The sequence below is a fragment of the Cebidichthys violaceus genome, unplaced genomic scaffold, assembly GCF_023349555.1.
Source record: "Cebidichthys violaceus isolate CVI_PGR_0920_01 unplaced genomic scaffold, fCebVio1.0.p SCAF_62, whole genome shotgun sequence".
NCBI lineage: Eukaryota > Metazoa > Chordata > Actinopteri > Perciformes > Stichaeidae > Cebidichthys > Cebidichthys violaceus.
In genome coordinates, this window is record NW_027176839.1 from 68,960 (window position 1) to 88,896 (window position 19,937).

At 37.1% G+C, this 19,937-nt stretch overlaps 2 protein-coding genes across 2 annotated transcripts; both read left to right on the plus strand.

The window, feature by feature from the left end:
- Positions 1-19: 19 nt before the first annotated feature.
- Positions 20-7,793, plus strand: dhfr (dihydrofolate reductase). Its single transcript, XM_068734294.1, has 6 exons — positions 20-221; positions 420-469; positions 4,182-4,287; positions 5,735-5,858; positions 6,247-6,362; positions 7,676-7,793. The coding sequence occupies exons 1-6, from the start codon at positions 130-132 to the stop codon at positions 7,755-7,757; spliced, it is 570 nt and encodes a 189-aa protein (XP_068590395.1). The 5' UTR covers positions 20-129; the 3' UTR covers positions 7,758-7,793.
- A 5,761-nt stretch (positions 7,794-13,554) lies between these two features.
- On the plus strand, positions 13,555-18,085 carry LOC137890145 (perforin-1-like). Its single transcript, XM_068734268.1, has 2 exons — positions 13,555-13,633; positions 17,419-18,085. Exon 2 carries the CDS (start codon positions 17,433-17,435, stop codon positions 17,817-17,819), a length of 387 nt encoding a protein of 128 aa, XP_068590369.1. The 5' UTR covers positions 13,555-13,633; positions 17,419-17,432; the 3' UTR covers positions 17,820-18,085.
- Positions 18,086-19,937: the final 1,852 nt, after the last annotated feature.

Genomic DNA, 19,937 nt, shown 5'->3' on the forward strand with positions numbered 1-19,937 from the left:
TTAGCCAACCGCCGAAGCAAAAGAAGAAGAAGAAGAAGAAAAAAACTGCACAGTCGATTGCCGCCAGGAAGTTACGGTTGCCGGTGATAATCCACGGCTACCGATACATAGCGTAGTTGTCTCTTTACCATGTCCCGCATCCTTAACGGCATCGTGGCGGTGTGTCCTGACCTGGGTATCGGGAGTAATGGAAACCTACCCTGGCATCCTATCAGACTCAAGTAAGTCATGTTGATGGATGGGGGTTTCTGTTAATGCAGGAATATTAACACCTCGAAATGAGCTCGATCAGGCGTCAGCGTTCGGTGTTTAAACAATGAAGAGCACGAGAAATTGACGCCCGCGCTGACGCTCAACAACAACGACCTTCACATGTATTAACTTAGTAAATAATTGAATTATATGTTCTTCTCTTATAGTAACGAATTCAAACATTTCCGAAGGATGACAGCGACGCCATCTGTGAAAGGTAACTTCAATTCTGGGGTTTGTTTACGTGATAGTAGCAGCTACTTGATGTAACTCCGAATCTATGAGTTTGTGCGTTGCCCTGTAACTGGCTTCGCTATAGAGCATTCTGTAAAGAATGTATTGATGTGAGTGTTTTGAACAGGTATAGACACCTACCTACTATTATCTGTCACTGCTGATATTCCTACTTGCTGTATCTGGATATACATTCAAATACTGTACATAATCTTCCATTCAGTAACCATTCATTTGCACTGGTTGAATAGTTTACAACAAACAAAACACTTGACTTGGACTTTCGATTCATGTTGTTGCTCATTGTTGCTTTTTATAGGCTATCTATTTATATAGAATTTATAAATCACCTATTTTTTTCCACGTGGGTACGTAATAGTGGTCTCTTCTTTACCTTTATTGGTCCAGCTTTGTTCTCCAAGTGTAGTGTCTATTTATGTGTAAGCACACAGCTGAAAGGACAGAAGGAGATCAACAAGTTAGTCAATGATTGTCCACTTACAGCACAATGGGTCAGTGGACTACCAGCAGCAGCACGATGATGTGAAGTGTGTTGTCTTAAGAAATCCATTGCAAATAAGTGGAATTAAATTAATCTTTCTGTTTACAAGTGTCATGCACCCCTGCGCTTATTAACATATACATGATATATTCAAATGCGTAATAACTTTATTGTCACTTTTTGCATGCAAAAGGTATATTAAAAAAAATGCTGTAAATATTGTATATATGTATTTTTACTATGCACTTATTTGCCTCAATTAATAGATTAAATATATTTCTAATAAACTCAGAAACATGAATAGCATGTCAGTTGTCAGTTTGTCTGTACCCTTTCCTCTGTGTTGCCTTGCATATAGTCTCCCCGATGGTTTGCTGTGCTGCATGGGGATGGTCAGCTCAAGTTCAGCAGGAGCAATCCTACTATCGATTAAGATTACAGCTAGGGGTGCAACGGATCACAAAACTCACGGTTCGGTTCGGATCACGGTTTTTGAGTCACGGTTCAGATCAGCAAAGAAAAGGGAGATGAGACAAATATAACTTTGCTTTCCATTTATTAATTAAAGAACTTCAAGACCACTTAGGCTATAGTCTTCAATGAAAACCACAATATTTAAGATATTTATTTTCAAAAAGATGCGAATATCTACATTATCTGGGTAAAGGGTAGCGCCAGATGTGTCTGTGTGACTCTCACAGTGTCTGCAGCACCGGACTTTGAATTTCCACTCCGCCGTGATGAGCGGTCAGTCTTTTCCTCTTCATAGAGGAACGATCTTTACACTGAGTTGGGTGCGTGAGGGGATTTCGTAGCGTGGCTCAAGCACTTTAACCAGATTTTGAAATCCTTTGTTTTCCACAACGGAGTGTCCCCCGTCGCTGACAGACCGGGATGGTGTCTCTTCATATGTGTGGACATGCCTGATGTATTGCCGTTGTCGTGTGTCTTTCTCTTTAAACAACGCCTACATACCATAACGCTTTTGTCCACCACCCTTATCCCGTCATTATAAGTTACAGTGAAGACAAAATGCTCCCAAACTTGCGACTTCAATGACGCCGGTGGCTTCTCAAGTTCCTCCGCTCGCCATGACTTTCACCGTTAAATGCTTTTAACACTCTGCGTGGATATTTGGGGACTTGTTACTTGAAAAGGAACAGGAGCAGTACAACTTTATCACACACTATGATGATTAAACTGTAAGAAATAACAAAAAAAACAGATCGATCTATGATCCGTTACACCATTAATTACAGCTATAACACGACATTTGCACGTATTCACAAATGAAGACCAAACCAATAGGAATCTTAATGTTTGGTTTATTCAAATAAGGACAAGGAAAGGCTTGCAAAACCCAGGGAGTTGAGACTCAAGGTGAGGGTGCTGTCACATTGCAGGAGTCTTCAAGTTCCATTGACAATCCCATATATTACGTTTTTTGTTTACTGTAAAGAAGTCTCGATATGCATTCTAAATCCATACCAATAGCAACGTATGACAAAAACAGCACCCTTTCCTATTGTTGTGTAACATTAACTTTATTATACTAGCTCTGTAAGTTAAGGATATTTTGCTTGGGCAATAGTGCTGCACACAGCTGCAATCGGCTTAAAACAACACATAGCAAACCGACATTACAGCTATACACCAAAGACGAGGTAAGACTAACATTACCTGAGAGAAAACAAAAAATACATTTAAATACATGCATTGTAAAACAGGAGAGAAACATTAAAGTCATAAAGAGGGAACACATGAAACACAAGTACAAGTATCTCATACCATCATTTCCCCACCTCCATCCACCACTAATCACATGCCCTGATGTAATGATCTAAGATTGAACTTCCCCCACCCAGTAAAACAAATATCCCTTTAAGAAGCTTTTTTCTATAATTCCACAACATTGGATGAAATAGCATTGAGAGAACAGCTGTTTGTGGTTACATTTAGTGTTGCTAACCAGAATCCATCTGTTATCTGTAAATGCTCCCTAAATCAACTAATTTAGTAGGGGTTAATCTAGTGACATGTTTTAATACACATGTCAATTTTGTTCAGAAGTGCTGATAATATACCGTCTCTTCTGCCATTGCTGTAAAAAATTAAAAGGATTCATAAATATATTTTGTAATTTATATGTCAATTACTCTCTCCACAAAAATATTATTCAAACATAGTAAAAGTAATGTAAACATATCCATAAAAAAATAAAAAACACAAATATATTTCTGATGCACACACAAATATTTGTCATAAATACATGTAATATACATGTAAGAAATATATGTATTTAATTAAAAGAATTTGAAATTTTCATTAAAAACATGGCTGTTACATTTATATGCTGAACCTGCATTTACAAACTGCTTGTCATATGTGAACTTCACTTCACCAAGTCTTTGGAAAGTGTTGAAAATTGCACTTTTTTATGGCATTTTTCAACATAAAAATGGTCCCTCGTGTAGATTTTTAAGTATCAAGTAGGGCTGTCCCAAAGAGCTTTTGTTTTGGCTCCACAGCTTCAGTAGTAATCAATAGTGAATATTCTGAGCTTTGGCCAGGAGGGGGTGGGGGTGGGGGCTCAACCTGTAAGACCGCCATTACCGGAGGAGCACTTTAACCTTTCAGTTAGTATGGAACACTTGTGTCATTAAAGCAGCACAATGGCGACAAGGGCTCTGGCTTGACTCATTAAATTCAAGTCTCGGAAGGACTCATTTCTCCATTCTCGCCTGAGATAGACGGCACAGTGCTGTGACATGTCTTTAGGTTAGATTAAAGGCATTCGTTTTTAAGGATTCTGTCATTCTAGTGTGCTGTTATTGTTTGAATTTTTAGTTGTTATTGAATTAGAACTATGTTTCAAAAGGTTTGCTGTATTTTATGAACTTTTGTAATCCCAAGGAGTTTAAAAAGAAGAAAAGAAAATTAATATCAAAATTAAAAACCAAATACCTACCCAATGAACGAAAAACCCAATAATCAAATATTCGTGTCAAACCCTATTCGGAAGGCTCTGTAGTATTAGAGAAATATATTGTGTTTTTCAAACCAATATTAGTAGATTCAATAGAATTGTTTTTAAAATCCATCACTAACTAAGAGAACTGAGACGGATCTGCGGCTTCACCAGCACTAGCGAGTTAACTAAAAATTATTCAATTCAAAACTTTCTGTCCTGCAGACAAGCAGAATGTGGTGATCATGGGTAGAAAAACGTGGTTTTCCATCCCGGAGAAGAACAGACCTCTGAACAACAGGATCAACATCGTCCTCAGCAGGGAGCTCAAGTATGTGTCATGGTGCGCTCACATCAAACGTGGCGCGAATTATTCACACGAGTAGATTACATACAAAGTTTATGCAAAGATGCGATGAGACTGGAGTGACGCGAATTTGGCGCGTCAATCGCCAAACACCACAAACGCGTGAGTTGAAATTTTTCAACTCCGGCGAAAAAAATCAGTGTTGAGATGTTTCTCCTCATATCAATAAAGACCGGACCAAACTATGTGTATAAATGTATAAACCATATGGTACAAACAATGAAAAAGACGCTGCTGTATTTACGCTGAGATGACGTTATTTTGAGTGTTGATGGAGCTGCTACAATGTTAGCTTGGAATAGCACCGATCGATCCGAGGTCCATTGAGAAAACAACCATTTTAAAAGTTATTTGCTTGTTGTCTTGCGAAGAGAAACAAAACATGAATTCAAACTTTTTACAAATCGGCATCATTATGTAGTTATTTTGGCATCCCTTTTTGTCCATTTATTACAGTTAAATCACAGCTGTACGAACACAATCTGTTCGTACAGCTGTAGTAAACCAGCTGATGTGTGGCTTGCTAGACACAGTGAATACAGCTCGATAAAATCCACGCAGCACCTCCGGATGATGTTATGTACCCAGAAAAGACAGCGTTTAGTTTCCCGGGATATCTGGGACTTCCACAACAAGTACTAAGCAGAAATAGAGGTTATTTTTTTCCATGGTTGATGGCGGAAATAAATGGCGGACAGTCGAACGGCTTCCAGGGTGATAAGCCACGCCCCCTCTCTGGCAGGTTTGGCGCAAATAGGGCGATTCACTCGAATGACCACAAATGGTCCCCGGCGAGTGAACACGCCGCGAATGACACGATTAATAATTCGCGCCACGTTTGGTGTGCACGCACCTTTAGTCAATGTTGCTTTACATATGTGTACATATGAAATCTGATGTTCTACTGTAGATGCACTATATCTAGCTTAAAGGGCTTTTCGGTCTTACTAAATTGTTGCTCCATTTGTTCAAATTCTAATGTTAACTTTTTTTAGCTTTTAGTACTGAGTTTAGAGATGAATCTGGTGGTATTAGTACAGTTTTCACCTGCAATTAATTTTTAGTATAGTATATTTATATATTGTTAGTAGACAGGACCTCTGATAAATGCAGCTTGTAGAAGTCAAAATGGAGGACAAAAATCATTACCATTAATTAGGTTTGCATCAAGAGAGACGAATGGCTAAATTCCTTTCAACTTAATTTTACTGATGTGGAGGCAGTAATATGTGGGACAGATTTTACAAAACATGGAGAAAAAAAGCCAGAATGATCTGCATGGATGGTAGGGGTGAGGAAGAAAATATGTTTTTAAGTAATTTGGGCGAACTACATTGCTCAGCAGCCTTGACGCAAATGTTACTTTGTCTCGAATATTGTTCACTGCAGTGACTTAACATATCTCCTCCAGAACGCCCCCTGCAGGAGCACATCACCTGGCACCAGACTTTAACTCGGCTCTCAGGCTGGTCAACATGGAGCTGGCAGAACAGGTTGACCAGGTCTGGGTTATAGGGGGAAGCTCTCTCTACAAGGTACTTCATGGACCATCCACTGCTCACAAGGGTTGGGATGTTTTAAAATCTGTAAAAAAAAAATTACAATGTTGGGGAATTTTACTGTCTTACACATTCTTTAATTGTTTAATTGTCTTAAACTTTTGTCATAGTTTTGTAGTCTTGGTGGAAAACTGCCACAGAAACAGATCATTTTCAAATAACAACTAGGCTTAGGTATCTGATTACTAATGAACAATGGAAAATAACATCTAAATAATTATCCAGTGTTCCATTTTACTGTCCAACTGGTTGCAGCCATTAAGTCATGGTGAACCTCCTCCAGGATAAGCTGAATTTACACACACTGCCTACAGACAGTTCTCTTCTTTCTGTAATTATGTTTTGGTTGCTTTGGGCTACCCAGGAGTTGATGGAGAGCCTGGGGACCAGGAGACTGTTTGTCACGCAAATCCTGAAGCAGTTTGAGTGTGACACATTTATCCCTGAAATCCTTCCAGACAAATATCGTCTACTGCCAGAGTAAGATCAGCACACATGTTCAGCACATTTTAATGTATAATTCAGGCGTTGTACAATTTGAGTATTATGAGTCATTTTTTTCAGTTATGATAATCTTGTACTTACTAAGGTAATTGCTGAGATCTTGGAGCAAGTTGACATCCGATGGGTCAAGAAACTCGAGCAGTTAGACGAACAGACAGTTTATCCAGATCATTTTAACCACTTTATTTGGAGATCAATCTGAAAGTGAGCACACCTGAAATATTGCAAATAATCCCTCATTGTACAAGAAAAATTGTTTTTAGGTCAAAGTTAAAGCAGGACGTTGGTCTGTAAACTGCAATGCATGTTTACAACAAACACAGAATGACAGTCTGGGTCATCATCTCTTTTGTTCGCCTTTGTTTTTTTCATCTCAATAAGTTTGAATAACTTGGGGAAATGAATACCCAACTTTTAATAAAGTTGAATTGTCCCTTGAAGTTGAATCGCTATACATTCTAAAAAATTAAAAATTAACAGTAATTCCAAATCATGGTAGTAAAAGCAAATGTTTTATTTGTTCAGTAACATCCCTTGAGGTGTGTCTCAGTGAGGGTCACTGACAGCTGTTGGCTGCTAAAATTAAAAACGTTTTAATATGAAATGATGCACATTAAACCTTTAACACTATGTGTTAAGGTTTCTCCGTTCTCTACACTGGCTCCCTGTAAGAGCTCGCATCCAGTTTAAGACTCTGGTGCTAGCCTACAGGGCAGTGAAAGGAACAGCTCCTTCCTATCTCCAGGCCATGGTCAAGCCCTACACCCCCGCCCGACCACTTCGCTCTGCTGCCTCGGGGCGATTGGTTGCCCCGTCGCTCAGAGGTCCTGGCGGCCGATCGACCCGGTCACGGCTGTTTTCTGTCCTGGCCCCACAGTGGTGGAATGAACTTCCCACTGACGTCAGGACAGCAGAGTCGCTGCCCGTCTTTCGGCGCAGGCTGAAAACCCACCTCTTCAGGAAGTGCTACCCTGAGCCTTCCACTTAGCTCTTATTATATTCATACTAGCTTGTTGCACTTATTGTATTCGTATTACTTATAGCACTAACTGTTTTTCTTGTTTCTGCACTGTACTTTGGCTCTGAGTTATGCTCTGCTTCATGCTCTTACATGCTTGTTTGGAAAAGGAAATGTACTTATGACTTCTGGTGACTAGTAGTTCTTTTGATTACCAATGTTGAATGCACTTATTGTAAGTCGCTTTGGATAAAAGCGTCTGCTAAATGACTGTAATGTAATGTAATGTATACAAGATAAAACATACAGAAATGCTGTTTTTTTCCCACAGGTTTCCAGGAGTACCACAAGAGCTCCAGGAGGAGAATGGTATCCAGTACAGATTTGAAGTATATGAGAGCATTGAGCAATGAAGTGAAGTATGAAAAATAAAACCAGAAGAATGTAAATTCTGGGCTTTTAGTGATTTACTTTTAGTTATTTGTAGGTGTAGGGATTTAACAAAAAACACATATACTGTATGTATTTAAACAACGGGTTATCCTTAACATAGTCCTATATTTTGTCGGGCATTTTACAGACCAGCTGAATATTGTTGGTCAGTCTCTGTCTTATCAGCTCTGCATCATGATCACAAATCAGAACAATGCTTGAAATGTATTCCAAATCTGGTAAAATCATTATTTATACCAATGAGCACAAACAAATATTTCATGAGGACCAGGTAATGTTATATTAGGACCCATAATACATCAACCAATATTTGAAATGTTTACAATTTTCCTCAAAATTTCAATATCTTAACATGGGAGTGACTATATTGAAAGTTACAGGCATCAATGCCACAAGTCTGGATATCAGAATGATGACAGTCAAATGCCTCAAGCAGCTAGAGCTATATTGCATCTACAGCCTTAAGTCACCCGTGCCTGAACATTTAATTATAGCAGATAGTAGGTGCTCAGTGTAGTTCATCCATTGCAGCTTCTAACCATATTTTGTTTGTTATGCAAGTATCTTTATTTACTGAATAATCTACTGTAGATTCTACAGTCCATGTTCTTACTGGTTAAGACACATTATGACCTACTATATGTGCTCATTGGTTCCTCACAGCATTTAGGAAATGAAGACAAATAAATTGATTTGTGGCAAACTTATTAAATAACATTGGCTACTTTATCATCTTTGGGCTTGGAAGTATCAATTATTTTCAAGTCGAAAAGCTCAAATCCAAATGAAGTCACAAATCCAAAAAGGCAGTGGTTGAAGGAGCTGACTGCCAAGCAAGGCAGGGTAACGGAGATGGCAGGCTGTAAGTGGGAAAGCAGCAGGCGAGTAGGCATACAGATTCTAGGACACGAAGAAACAATTTGAAAAAACTTGAAATAAACACAGGCAGAGACACACACATGTAGGGACATGGAAGACAAGAGGAATGGCAAAGAGGAAACACAAGAGATAGATAGGGGCACGGCCATGGTGGTGACAAGTCTGAAGTCATCAAATTCCAAGAGTCCAAGTCAAGTGACTCAAGTCCACATCTCTGCTGTATGGTAGTACATACAGAACTTATCCTGACCATCCTCCATTTACTAACGTTTGAGTGGATTATTTTGGACCTGTTCAGGTGAAAAGAGGGCCCAGTTTAGTGAAATGCTATGGTGTTCGTTTCACATGGATGGCAAGCAGGGCTGTTCATTTGGAAGGTGCTTACTCTATGAACACAGGCTCTTGTATCTATGCTTTATGTAGACATAGTTTCACACATGGGATCAGACAATAGAACAAATTGAATTGGTTCCACTACCGAGGGACATGGGAATGGTTCATTAAGATGATCAGAAAGATATTTAGCTCAGTTCTGCAGCAGCAGACGTTGGACGATAAAGGCTTTTGCCCAGTTTTGTGTGAAGTGGAGGCTATTCCTAATGACCGTCCCATTACAAAGGTGTCTGATAATACCAATGATTTGAAAGCTCTAACTCCCAATTCTCTGTTGACAATGAAAGACAAACCAGTGTTGCTACCAAGACTTTTTGACAGCACAGACTATTATTCAAAGAGATGTTGGAAACAAAAACAGTACTTCTTTGACTTGTTCTGGGAATAATGGATACAAGAATATGGGCTTTTGCTATACATGCGTGGCACAGGCGAAATAAGGAGAAAAGAAATATTGTTCGTGCAGACATAGTCTTGATATCTGACTCTAGGGCTCTCGCAGTTCTTGGCTGCTAGGCAGACAGACAGACAAAGACTAGAGAATTGGAAAGGCAGATCACAAGCAGCACAGTAACTTGTTTGTTTGGACCCGCTGCAAAAAACTTGGTCCCAGCGTTGGATTAAGTATTAATCACCTTTGACACCAAGCAGTATGCATGAATATGATATCCTAAATGGACTATAATATGGCTATCATAAATTATCTTTATATTATCTTTATAGCTGTAATGGCTTTATGTTTAGTGGATTGTTATGTCTCTAGCCATTTAACAATTAAGATCCGGTGCGTTGCCGCCATTTTATATGTATGAGTTATTTGTTGTAATATTCTATTGTAACACTTGGTGGTGTATTGGTGCAGGAAGGCATATAGGCGAGCTCACCAGGACAGGTGGAAGTGATTTGAGTGATTGGAGATCGGGATGAACACAGTTTTGGAATGCGTAGCCATGCACACACTATTGTTTGTTGTATTGTTATATTATTAGAATAAACAGTCTTGCAAGCTACGGAAGTCATCTGTGTTGAGTTCACTCATAACTCAATAAAGTTACTATCTATCTATCTATCTATTCAAACTAGGTTTTCCCAGTTTAGCAATCACTCACAGGCTCGCATGCAAATATAGGAATTATTGAGAGTGGTTGCAGCTTAACGGCTTTGCAATGTACACTTTTCAGCCTGATGGTATTTTTAATAGGCTGGCCTGTTGTAGGTGAACTGGAATTATGAAACCCAAAAGAACAGGTACTGGCATCTATAGAGCTCTGAATGACAAATGTGAAAACAGCCTAACACGGTATAAAGAAATGCCCCATATTTTTGCTCAACCTACTATCATTTAAAAAAAGATGTACTTTGATAACATGATCTCTTCAGGTCTCCCCTCTTCCTGTATATTATTTTTTTTATTCAGTCATATTATTTGATATCACATTATAACCTTGATTTGTGGTTGTTTTTGTCATCTGTTTAATTTTTTGTATTTAATGTTTAGTTTTGTCTTGATTCTTACTTTAGTGAAAATGTGAGGTAGCCAACATTTCATAAACAAATTATTTCTGTTTCTTGTTAAAGCCACATCCTGTTTTTTCAAATGATTTCTTTACTTCTTAACTTAACACGTCCCACTGTGCCCTTCATTTGGGATTATGCTTCTGTGTTTGAGGGTTTCATTCTTTTGTCCGCTGTGACCAACACTGACAAGCGAGTCTCATGGTTTGAATTAATAAATAAAACAAAAAAACACACACATGACATTTGTTTCTTATGATGAAACAAATGGTATGTCACCCCATTGAAGTGAACCAAAGACACTTTCTCTCTCAACCTCAGTTGCAACAGTGAAGACTGAGAGCTTGAACAATAATTGAAAATACATGGAAAAGATTTGGCTCGAGCCAACTTGATTAAGATTGCTTGAGATTAATGAATTAAAATGGACAGTGGGTCTGACACAAATAGGTCACAAGTTGAAGGTGTCCACTCCATGAATATGTGTTTGGATTGATTCGAGATAAAGTGAATGGAATACAAATCCAGCTGTTACCACACTGAGTTTTCACACTCTTTTCCTTTGAAGATGATAACACCTCTCCCTGCTTGCTAAAAACTCATTGAGTCATGATATGTGGTGTACCAACCCAGTATTTGGGCAGGTTATGAAATAATCACAAAATGCAATCTATTGGTTTTGTGTTCATGGGCACAAATTGTTCGTTTATTTTTTTGTGTTCCTCAGAATGAAATCAATGGCAATGGTAAGTCAATAAGGACCCTTTTTTGTGGTGGACACACAAATTAAATGCATATATCTAATTATGTAATGGTCAGAGCTGGTAACTTAGTATTAATTGTTGTTCATTGTCCCCTAAACCATACATTTGTGATGATTTTTCTAAACCTAAGTGGTTTTGTTGCATATACCCAAACTGTAGGTAGTTATTTTAAGTCAAACAATGATTTTTGTTTTACCAAACCTAACTATGTGATGTTGCCTTAATCTAACTTTACATGCAAGCAAGCAGCTCTGTCTCACACATGCATTGAAACGCTGTATTGTACGACTGGTTTTCACAGTTGTGGATTACTAATTCTAATGCAGTGATGTAGAAAAAAATGGTGTGTAGGTCAGGAGATGTAGCATGTCTGAGAGTTTTCACCCTGCCACAGACCTGCAATTAACACTTGCCTTTCTATTAACTGTAGAATATTTTCTTAACCATAGAGTGGTTGCCATGTGTAGGTTGTAAAAAGTATGTTTTAATTGATCATTGAATCTCTGGCAAGTGGTTGCCTCAAGTGTCAAAATGTCTTTAAATGACACTTATTGTATGGTGAAAGAGGGAGTAACAATCAAATACGTTATAACCCTGCAATGGTTTGAACAAGGAGAAGCAAGTAATATGGGGCCTTATAGCAATCTTTCAGTGACCCACAGGGAATACCAGCTAAGAAGGAGCTGGTATTAGTAGGTCTCAGGGCCACTGCTGCCATGTGAGTGTCCTAAGGGTAAATACTGTACTTTGTGATGCTCCACCCCCCAAAACAAGGGGAAAAACACACACACACACACACACACAAATATTTGGAGGTGCAATCTTCTTTAAATACATAAAAGAAAACCTGAACTATACAATGACAATATATATTACACTTTATATTATTACATTAGCCTTAACAGTATCCAAATACAAGGGAAATTAATTAGCATATTAGAATCAGCTTTATTGGTAATGTATGCATATACAGTACATACAAGGATATACACAGAAATCAACAAATAAACAAAAACAAGGACAACAAAGTAGAACAAAGGTAAGCATAAACATTTAACTATGTACACATGTAAATGTATATACAAAGTATATATATATATATATGAACATAAAACACAACAGAGTGCAAGGATGCTTTAATAAATATGGAAAAGTTGTCACAGGATTCTTAATGTACATGAGGTAGGTTGAAAATGTGTGTGTGTGTGTGTGTGTGTATATATATATATATATATATATATATATATATATATATATATATATATATATAATGTAAAAGTACCAGATTATTGCACAGGGATTTGTTTCTGATACTGTATGACTAAGTGTTCATCAGAGTGACGGCCAGTGGGAAGAAGCTGTTCCTGTGTCTGGTGGTTTTGGCGTACAGAGCTCTGTAGTGCCTACCAGAGGGGAGGTCTACAGTGATGTTTCCTGATTCTGGAGATGTACAAGTCCTGGATGGAGGGCAGGCTGGCACCAATGATTTTCTCTGCAGGTTGCAGGAAGGAAGTACATCCTCTGCTGGGCCTTTTTTGAGATGGTGTCGATGTTGGGGGCCCACTTCAGGTCCTGGGAGATTGTGGATCCCAGAAACCTGAAGGTCTCCACCGCAGACCTGTTGAGTATGGTGAGGGGGGGCAGTGTTGGGGGGCTCCTCCTGAAGTCCACAGTCATCTCCACAGTTTTGAGCTTGTTCAGCTCAAGATTGTTCTGACCACAGAGGACCAGCTGTTCAACCTCCCGTCTGTACGCAGACTCATCACCGTCCCTGATGAGGCCGATGATCTGCTCTCTGTGGCTGCATATACATGCAGAGTTGAATATGCTTTCTAACTTCAGTAATTTACTTGGCATTAATAAAGAGTTTTATGGTTAAAAAACTAAATAGAACAAATCTTAGCATGAATACATTAATCAAACAATTATGTACGGTTCATATTTTTCAAACCTGATGACCCGATAATTAACAAAACTTTTTTTTTTAACTTTACAATATTGAACTTCACTGGTGACTATAGTTGGCTTTTAAATGTCTTTTCAGTAGAAAAATGCTTGCTGGGTTCTTTTCAATCTTTTCAGTTGAAAAAATGAATAGCTTATGATTGAAAAGTAAAATCCAACCCAACCAAAAGCCTAAAATCCCTGTTCTGTCATATTATGTAATGCTGAGTGTTGCCTGTTTTTTTTGTGGGAGGGTAAGATGAAGCTGATAAGAGGTTTGCTGGCCTTTAAAAACGTATGGGACTGCATACGTGGCGAGAGACACGATTTCAAGACTACAGGTAAGACTTGAACTGTAATTGCGCTTTAGTATAGTGTTTGTATTATCCCTTTTACTTTCTTCAAACAAATCCATGCCCATAAGCCATTCTTTTTACCTGTTTATGAAGAGATATCTATACTCTTCATCACCTCTAATCAGGCTATTCAGGTCTCACAAACTGGCGTATTTGCTCATTGTGTTGCTAATATTTTCTTTTTAATTTCATAAATAGAAATTGTGAAGAAAAGGAAAAAAATGCCGAAAAGAATTCTGTCGTCCGCAGTTTTTTTTTAGGTCTTCCCTTTTGCAGAATATATATATATATATATATATATATATATATATATATATATATATATATAATTCATTCATTCTTGTTTTATGTCACATGTATACCCTATTTTTAACCTTAATTTTCCATTAGTTTTGAATACTTGGCGATTCTTATTTTAAAGAAAACTTGTGGTACCCAACATTTCATAAAGTCTTTATTTTGGTTTCTGTTTCTTGTTCCAACCATAGTTGTTTCTTTTTTTTTAAATAATAAATTTCTTATTTTGCCCTTGATTATTTTCCATTACGTGTTTTAAATTAAATGCAACTGTGTTTGAGGGATTCATCCTTCAGTCCACTGTGACCAACACTGATAACCAACCAAGAGTCTGAAGGTCTGAATTTAAAAAGAAAAAGACTAAAAAAAATCACACTTGCAAAAAGTCTAGTTTCAATACACAAGCCATTTGTTTCTTATGATGAAACAAATGGCTTGTCACCCCGTTGATCTGAACCAAAGGGAGTTTCCTTTTTAAATACAGCTGTTATCAGGCTAAGTTTTCACACTGTTTTCCTTTGAAGATGATAACACTTCTGTGTTATCATCTTCAGAGAGAAGTCAGAGAACCCTGACTGCTGAAAACTCAATGAGTCGTAATATTTGGTGTCTGGATTGACTGAGCTGCTTTTTTTAAGAGATTAGGAAGATACTGTTTATGGCATTTCCATGTTGCACAATCCTCTTTGCAGTGTCTTTGTAGTTGGTCTAGATGAATTTGTTACAGCAATGACTAAAACCAGGTATTATAATAAACTAAATCGTTTCATAAAAAAGTTTAAACTTTGTATCAAAACTAAAGTGTTTCCTTTCTTCTTACTGGAATATTAAGAAGAATTACTGATTACTTTTCTTTGTTTTTATAGGTTTATTTTCACATGTATTAGTCCATTATTAGAATTATTTGCAATGAGCACAGGACCATTGAGGTGTTTAAGCGAGTTTTGAAGTGTCCAACTGAATCCAAGAACAGTTACTATATCAATGTGACATCCTGTAATCCCGGGATCCCTTCAACACCTATGGAGTGACTACAGTAACTGCTATATAGCTGCTGTATACTGACAGTAGTAGTGGGCTATTTGGACAATAGGATGTGACTTTCTACAGATATTGTAGAAAGTACGAATTTTAACTTAAAAAAACTCAAGTCTCTTTTAATAAACTTGTGTCTGGTGAAAGCGTGCATAACAGTCAAATAAATTCAATCCTTAATGGTTTGACCAAGAGAAAGCAAGAAATGTGGGGCCTAACAGTGATCCTTCAGGGACCTCACAGGGAATACCAGCTAAGTAGAATATGAAACTGCCCATATTGACTGAAAAAGTAAATAATAAGTTAATTAATTAATTTCAACCATACCAGGATTGTGCTTTTAATGCCAACTTCATTTTCAAGACTGCTGCTGCCATTTGGGTGAACTAAAGGTAAATGCTTGGGGGTGGTCCACCCCCCAAAAAAAGGGAAAAAACACCCACACATTTTTGGAGGCGCTATCTCCTTTAAACCAAAGAAATATATTGTCATTATAAATGTTACACAAAAAAGAAATCCTGAACCATACAATGACAGTAATATCAGTAGCCCTGACTCACTGTAATGAATTGTAATAAATTTATGTGGGATTCTGTGCTGTGTTGCTGTGGGGTATCTTACAGCATTTCAAAATAACTGTTACATACAGTTAAATATTCATCCTTCACCTGTAAATGTACAGTTAAAGCTGTGATTTAACCATGTAATGCTGTCATTTAACCATGGCGGCACATGTAATTTATCAGCATAATCCAGTATTTTCTGTGAAGTGGTGGAAATACGCTTCTCTTTGCAAGTTCAGTTAGTCACTATCCATCTGCATCGTACTGTTGATTATAGACTAATGTTTCTGCTATGATGATAGCACATTTTTATTAATCAAATTTGCTCATAGCCCACTAATCATTTTTGAGTAACCAGCTATTCCTGAGTGTGACTTCGGACAGCACAGCTTCAGTAGTCATCCTTCTGAGTACAGCCAGGAGATCAACCGAGGAGCCGAGGTAAAGTTACGCTTATCACCAAAAATTGACTTGATTGTGTCCAGTATTGTTTTGTTTTCATGATTATTGATTTGTTAACATCTCAGATAATGTTTTGCTCTGTAACCTTAGCTAGCTTGAGCTCAAGTAGCTGTAGTAACATTAGTTAGCTAACAGCATATCCAGCAAAGATAACGTTAGTAAAGTTAATCGCCAATAACAATGTGAAGATGTTACATTGATTACCTAACTGTGTTTTTGTTGTGCTATTATAGAGCCGACTGTAGAACTAAACCCGAAGAAACAAAAGGGAGTTGAGACCTAGAGTTGCCAAAAGGTGTCTCTAAGACGATGAAGAAGTGAGGCAGTCAAATCCTCTCTCACCGTTCGCTCTCTCTTTCTCCTTCTCTTCTCTCTCTCCTTAACACTGTCATGTAGTTCATGCAGTTCACATTTACGTGTGTAAAATGTGTGTGTAATTATTTATTTTTCTTCTAAACATGCAGTACCTCTTCAGTTTTGGAATATAAATGTTCCTAATATTATCTGTCTTATAAAGCCAGCTGTATAAATGACTGAGGACAAGTAATAAACTTCAGCAATGTTGTATTGTATATGAATTCTTGTGTTTTCTACTTTTTTGTTGTTGTGGGGAATTAAATGCAAAAGTAGCAGAATGTATTACTTTTTGTAAATGTACGGTAACATGCTGATATATACTGTAAAATTACTGTAAAAATGTAATATATGGTAAGACACTGTTAGAATAATTTACAGTAGTAATAATTTATCGTTATTTTACGGTGACATTTTTGAGAGTGTTAGTAGGTTTCTCTTCAGCTGGTTGTGTGTGCTTATCTTGTGAAACTGAACTGGTAGATAGTTGGTTGTCTGTATCTTCCTCCTGGTCATGGGTTTCTCCATGCACACATTTCAGCATTAACCCTATAGTAATTTATATTAAAATTTTAGCGCCAGCATGGTGCATGGTGCCCCTCCGACACTACACACGGCATTACATTACATTACATTACAGTCATTTAGCAGACACTTTTATCCAAAGCGACTTACAATAAGTGCATTCAACATAGGTATTCAAGAGAACTACTAGTCACCAGAAGTCATAAGTACATCTCCTTTTCCAAACAAGCATCTAAGAGCATGAAGCAGAGCATAACTCAGAGCCAAAGTACAGTGCAGAAACAACCAAAAACAGTAAGTGCAAAAAAAAGTAATACGAATACAATAAGTGCAACAGCGTAGCATTTTGACAGCTAATTGGAATGTAATGGTCCACTGTTTCAAAAGCAGACATGAAGAGGTCTACGGTGGGTAAAATAGTGAGGTCACAGGCATCATAAGCTAAGAGTGTGTCATAAGACTAATCCTAACGGTTGAGTCATTGCAGTGTAAATCCATATCCTCTATTAAAATGCTGCGTTTCGTTCTCCACAGCCTCCTGTGACGCCATGGCCTCCAGTCGTCCCCTCCTGCTTTTGGTCCTGTGCAGTCTGACTCTGGCTGATGCCCAGTTGAAGCTGTTTAACCTGCGGGGCAGCGAACTTCCCACCAGCATCCTGGGAACCACAGACGGCTATGTCAAAGTGTTCTGTGGATCCGCCTCTCTGGGTGAAACGTCTATTCGCAACAACGACCCAAACCCCTGGTGGGAGGAGGAGTTCACCAATTTTAAGGCCCAGGAGAATGACGTGCTGAGGCTTGAGGTTCATGACAGTGACGTTGTCTTCGATGACTTGCTGGGAGTCTGCCAGCGTCAGATCAAACTGGGAACACACAAGCATGACTGCTTCCTGAAGAAAGGTGGCACCCTCCATTATACCTACACACTCGGTTGAGACAGTCATTGGGCATGTATAGATGTATTTGACCTTAAGTCTTCACATGCAGCCTACAATTCACTCAGACTGGCTCTGAGGATTGTTTTCATTCTAATAGTCCCAAATCTATGATTTGTAATTTAGAATTATGATTAGACCAGAAAAAGTGTGACTCATTAACTTAATCAATAAACCTTGTTCTGGTAGCTGTCACACTATCATTGGCTATTTTACCCTGTTTCTTAGATTGTCAATAAGAAATAAAGTGTGCTGGAACAACCAAAGTGTATATGTTTTCAGTCATTTAGCATAATACTGTGGTAGTGAAAGATATAACTAATAATTTTACCTCTTCTTCTTGACAGGAGTTTACCACCCACTAGGGCTGATAAAGTTTAGTTTATTATGAATAATCACACAAATTCTTGCAAACCAATTGTGAGAGTAAGGTACATATATGGGAGAGTTGAAACAAAGTAAAAAATGTTGCTCTTTTAATACACATTTCACATTTCCCATTTATTCACTGAGACGTCAAAGATTGACAAACGCCAACATTGCTAATACAGGAAGAAATATGCCACATGTAAGGGTTGGATTCGTGGATTTCCACATAGGAAACAGGAGACGGCGTCCAGTCACAGACCTGCAATTAACATTTGCCTTTTTGCATTAATCCTGATCAAAATCATACCGTAGTTGTCTTGCGCAGATATAGTAAAACATTTCCGACTTTTAAAATCATTGGCATTGAATGTTAAAACTAAAACCCATTGCCACTGAATGTAATCCAGGTAACGGGTATATGACCTGGTCTGGTTATTAGCAAATATCAAATATTAATATCAATACCATTATTAATATTAATTAAATTGTTCATAGATAATAATGATAACAAGGCACCAAAATGATGTAGGTGCAGTAGCTCAAACAGCCATTTAAATGGCTATCAGATGTAATTAGTAATTGTCACAAATAATTATTAATTATGTTGAATAATATGATTTAATTTACTTTAAATCTCCTCAAGACACCCCCTTTTAAGAAAGGGAAATTGTTGTAACCAATTTATGTAGTCTAATGAACTAGAAAACAAAGTATACCAAACTATCATTTTAGAACTCTGATTAATAATTGTATCAATTATTAAAACAAACAATCACCAGCAATATATTGTAAAAAAAAAATACAGAATTTTCCTCTCGTGTAAAAACTAATGTAAAATAACATGACAAACCTGTAACTGTGAAGAAAAAAAAATTACCATTTTCCAGATTATTTTTCACATAAAAAGAAAATGTATCATCCTTTCACAAATATTTACTTTTTTTAATAGATATAATTGTTAGATTCATGTTTAATCATGTTAATGCATGTTTTAAAATAGATAAGTGACAATTAACAGTAAAAGAAACATTGTTTCTGTAATTTCACATAGATTTTATTGTTAATTGACATTGATATTTTGTATAATTATGGAACAAAAATGTTGAATATGGGTTTTAAGAGTGTATAATATATTTTAGCATTGGTTACAAAATACAGTTAAAAATATAGTTTTTATTATTGAAAAGAAGAAAAAGTAGTAGTAATAGAAAACGTTATTCTGTTATTCTAAATAGATGTATTGTTATATGAAATGTATTTGTGATTTTAATGAGGCTGAAAAAGAAATGTAAAATTGTAAAATTACATGTTTATACGATTAAAAATACAATATTTTAATGTAATTTTACAGATACTTGCTTTACAATAAAGTTATTTACCACCTAAAATTAGGATTAATACCGTACATAATTCGTAATAATTTGTAAAGAAAAGAATGATAAAAAAATATATATATCTTCTGTTATTTTACATACGTTTACTGTTACTATCAGGTACAAGAATTAATCACAGCTTCCATTTAAAAAAACTTTGCAAATTTTACCTTGGTGCTCATGAAAAAAAAAGAAAAATGTCTAAATAAAATGCTTAAAAAAACATTTATGTTTGACTTCAAGTTCAGTTAAATTCAATGCCAGCTTTACCCTCAGTTAGGTGTTGCATCTGGTTGTAGTCTTTCAAATCAAAACGGAACTAAAACCATAAGCATCTATCAAAATATCCAGTTCACCAGCTTCCTTTGTGAATACT

Coding starts and splice junctions, on each gene's coding strand:
- dhfr (XM_068734294.1), top strand. CDS start 130: ATGTCCCGCATCCTTAACGGCATCGTGGCGGTGTGTCCTGACCTGGGT. Junction 222..419: donor TGGCATCCTATCAGACTCAA/GTAAGTCATGTT, acceptor CTTCTCTTATAG/TAACGAATTCAAACATTTCC. Junction 6,363..7,675: donor AAATATCGTCTACTGCCAGA/GTAAGATCAGCA, acceptor TTTTTCCCACAG/GTTTCCAGGAGTACCACAAG.
- LOC137890145 (XM_068734268.1), top strand. CDS start 17,433: ATGGCCTCCAGTCGTCCCCTCCTGCTTTTGGTCCTGTGCAGTCTGACT.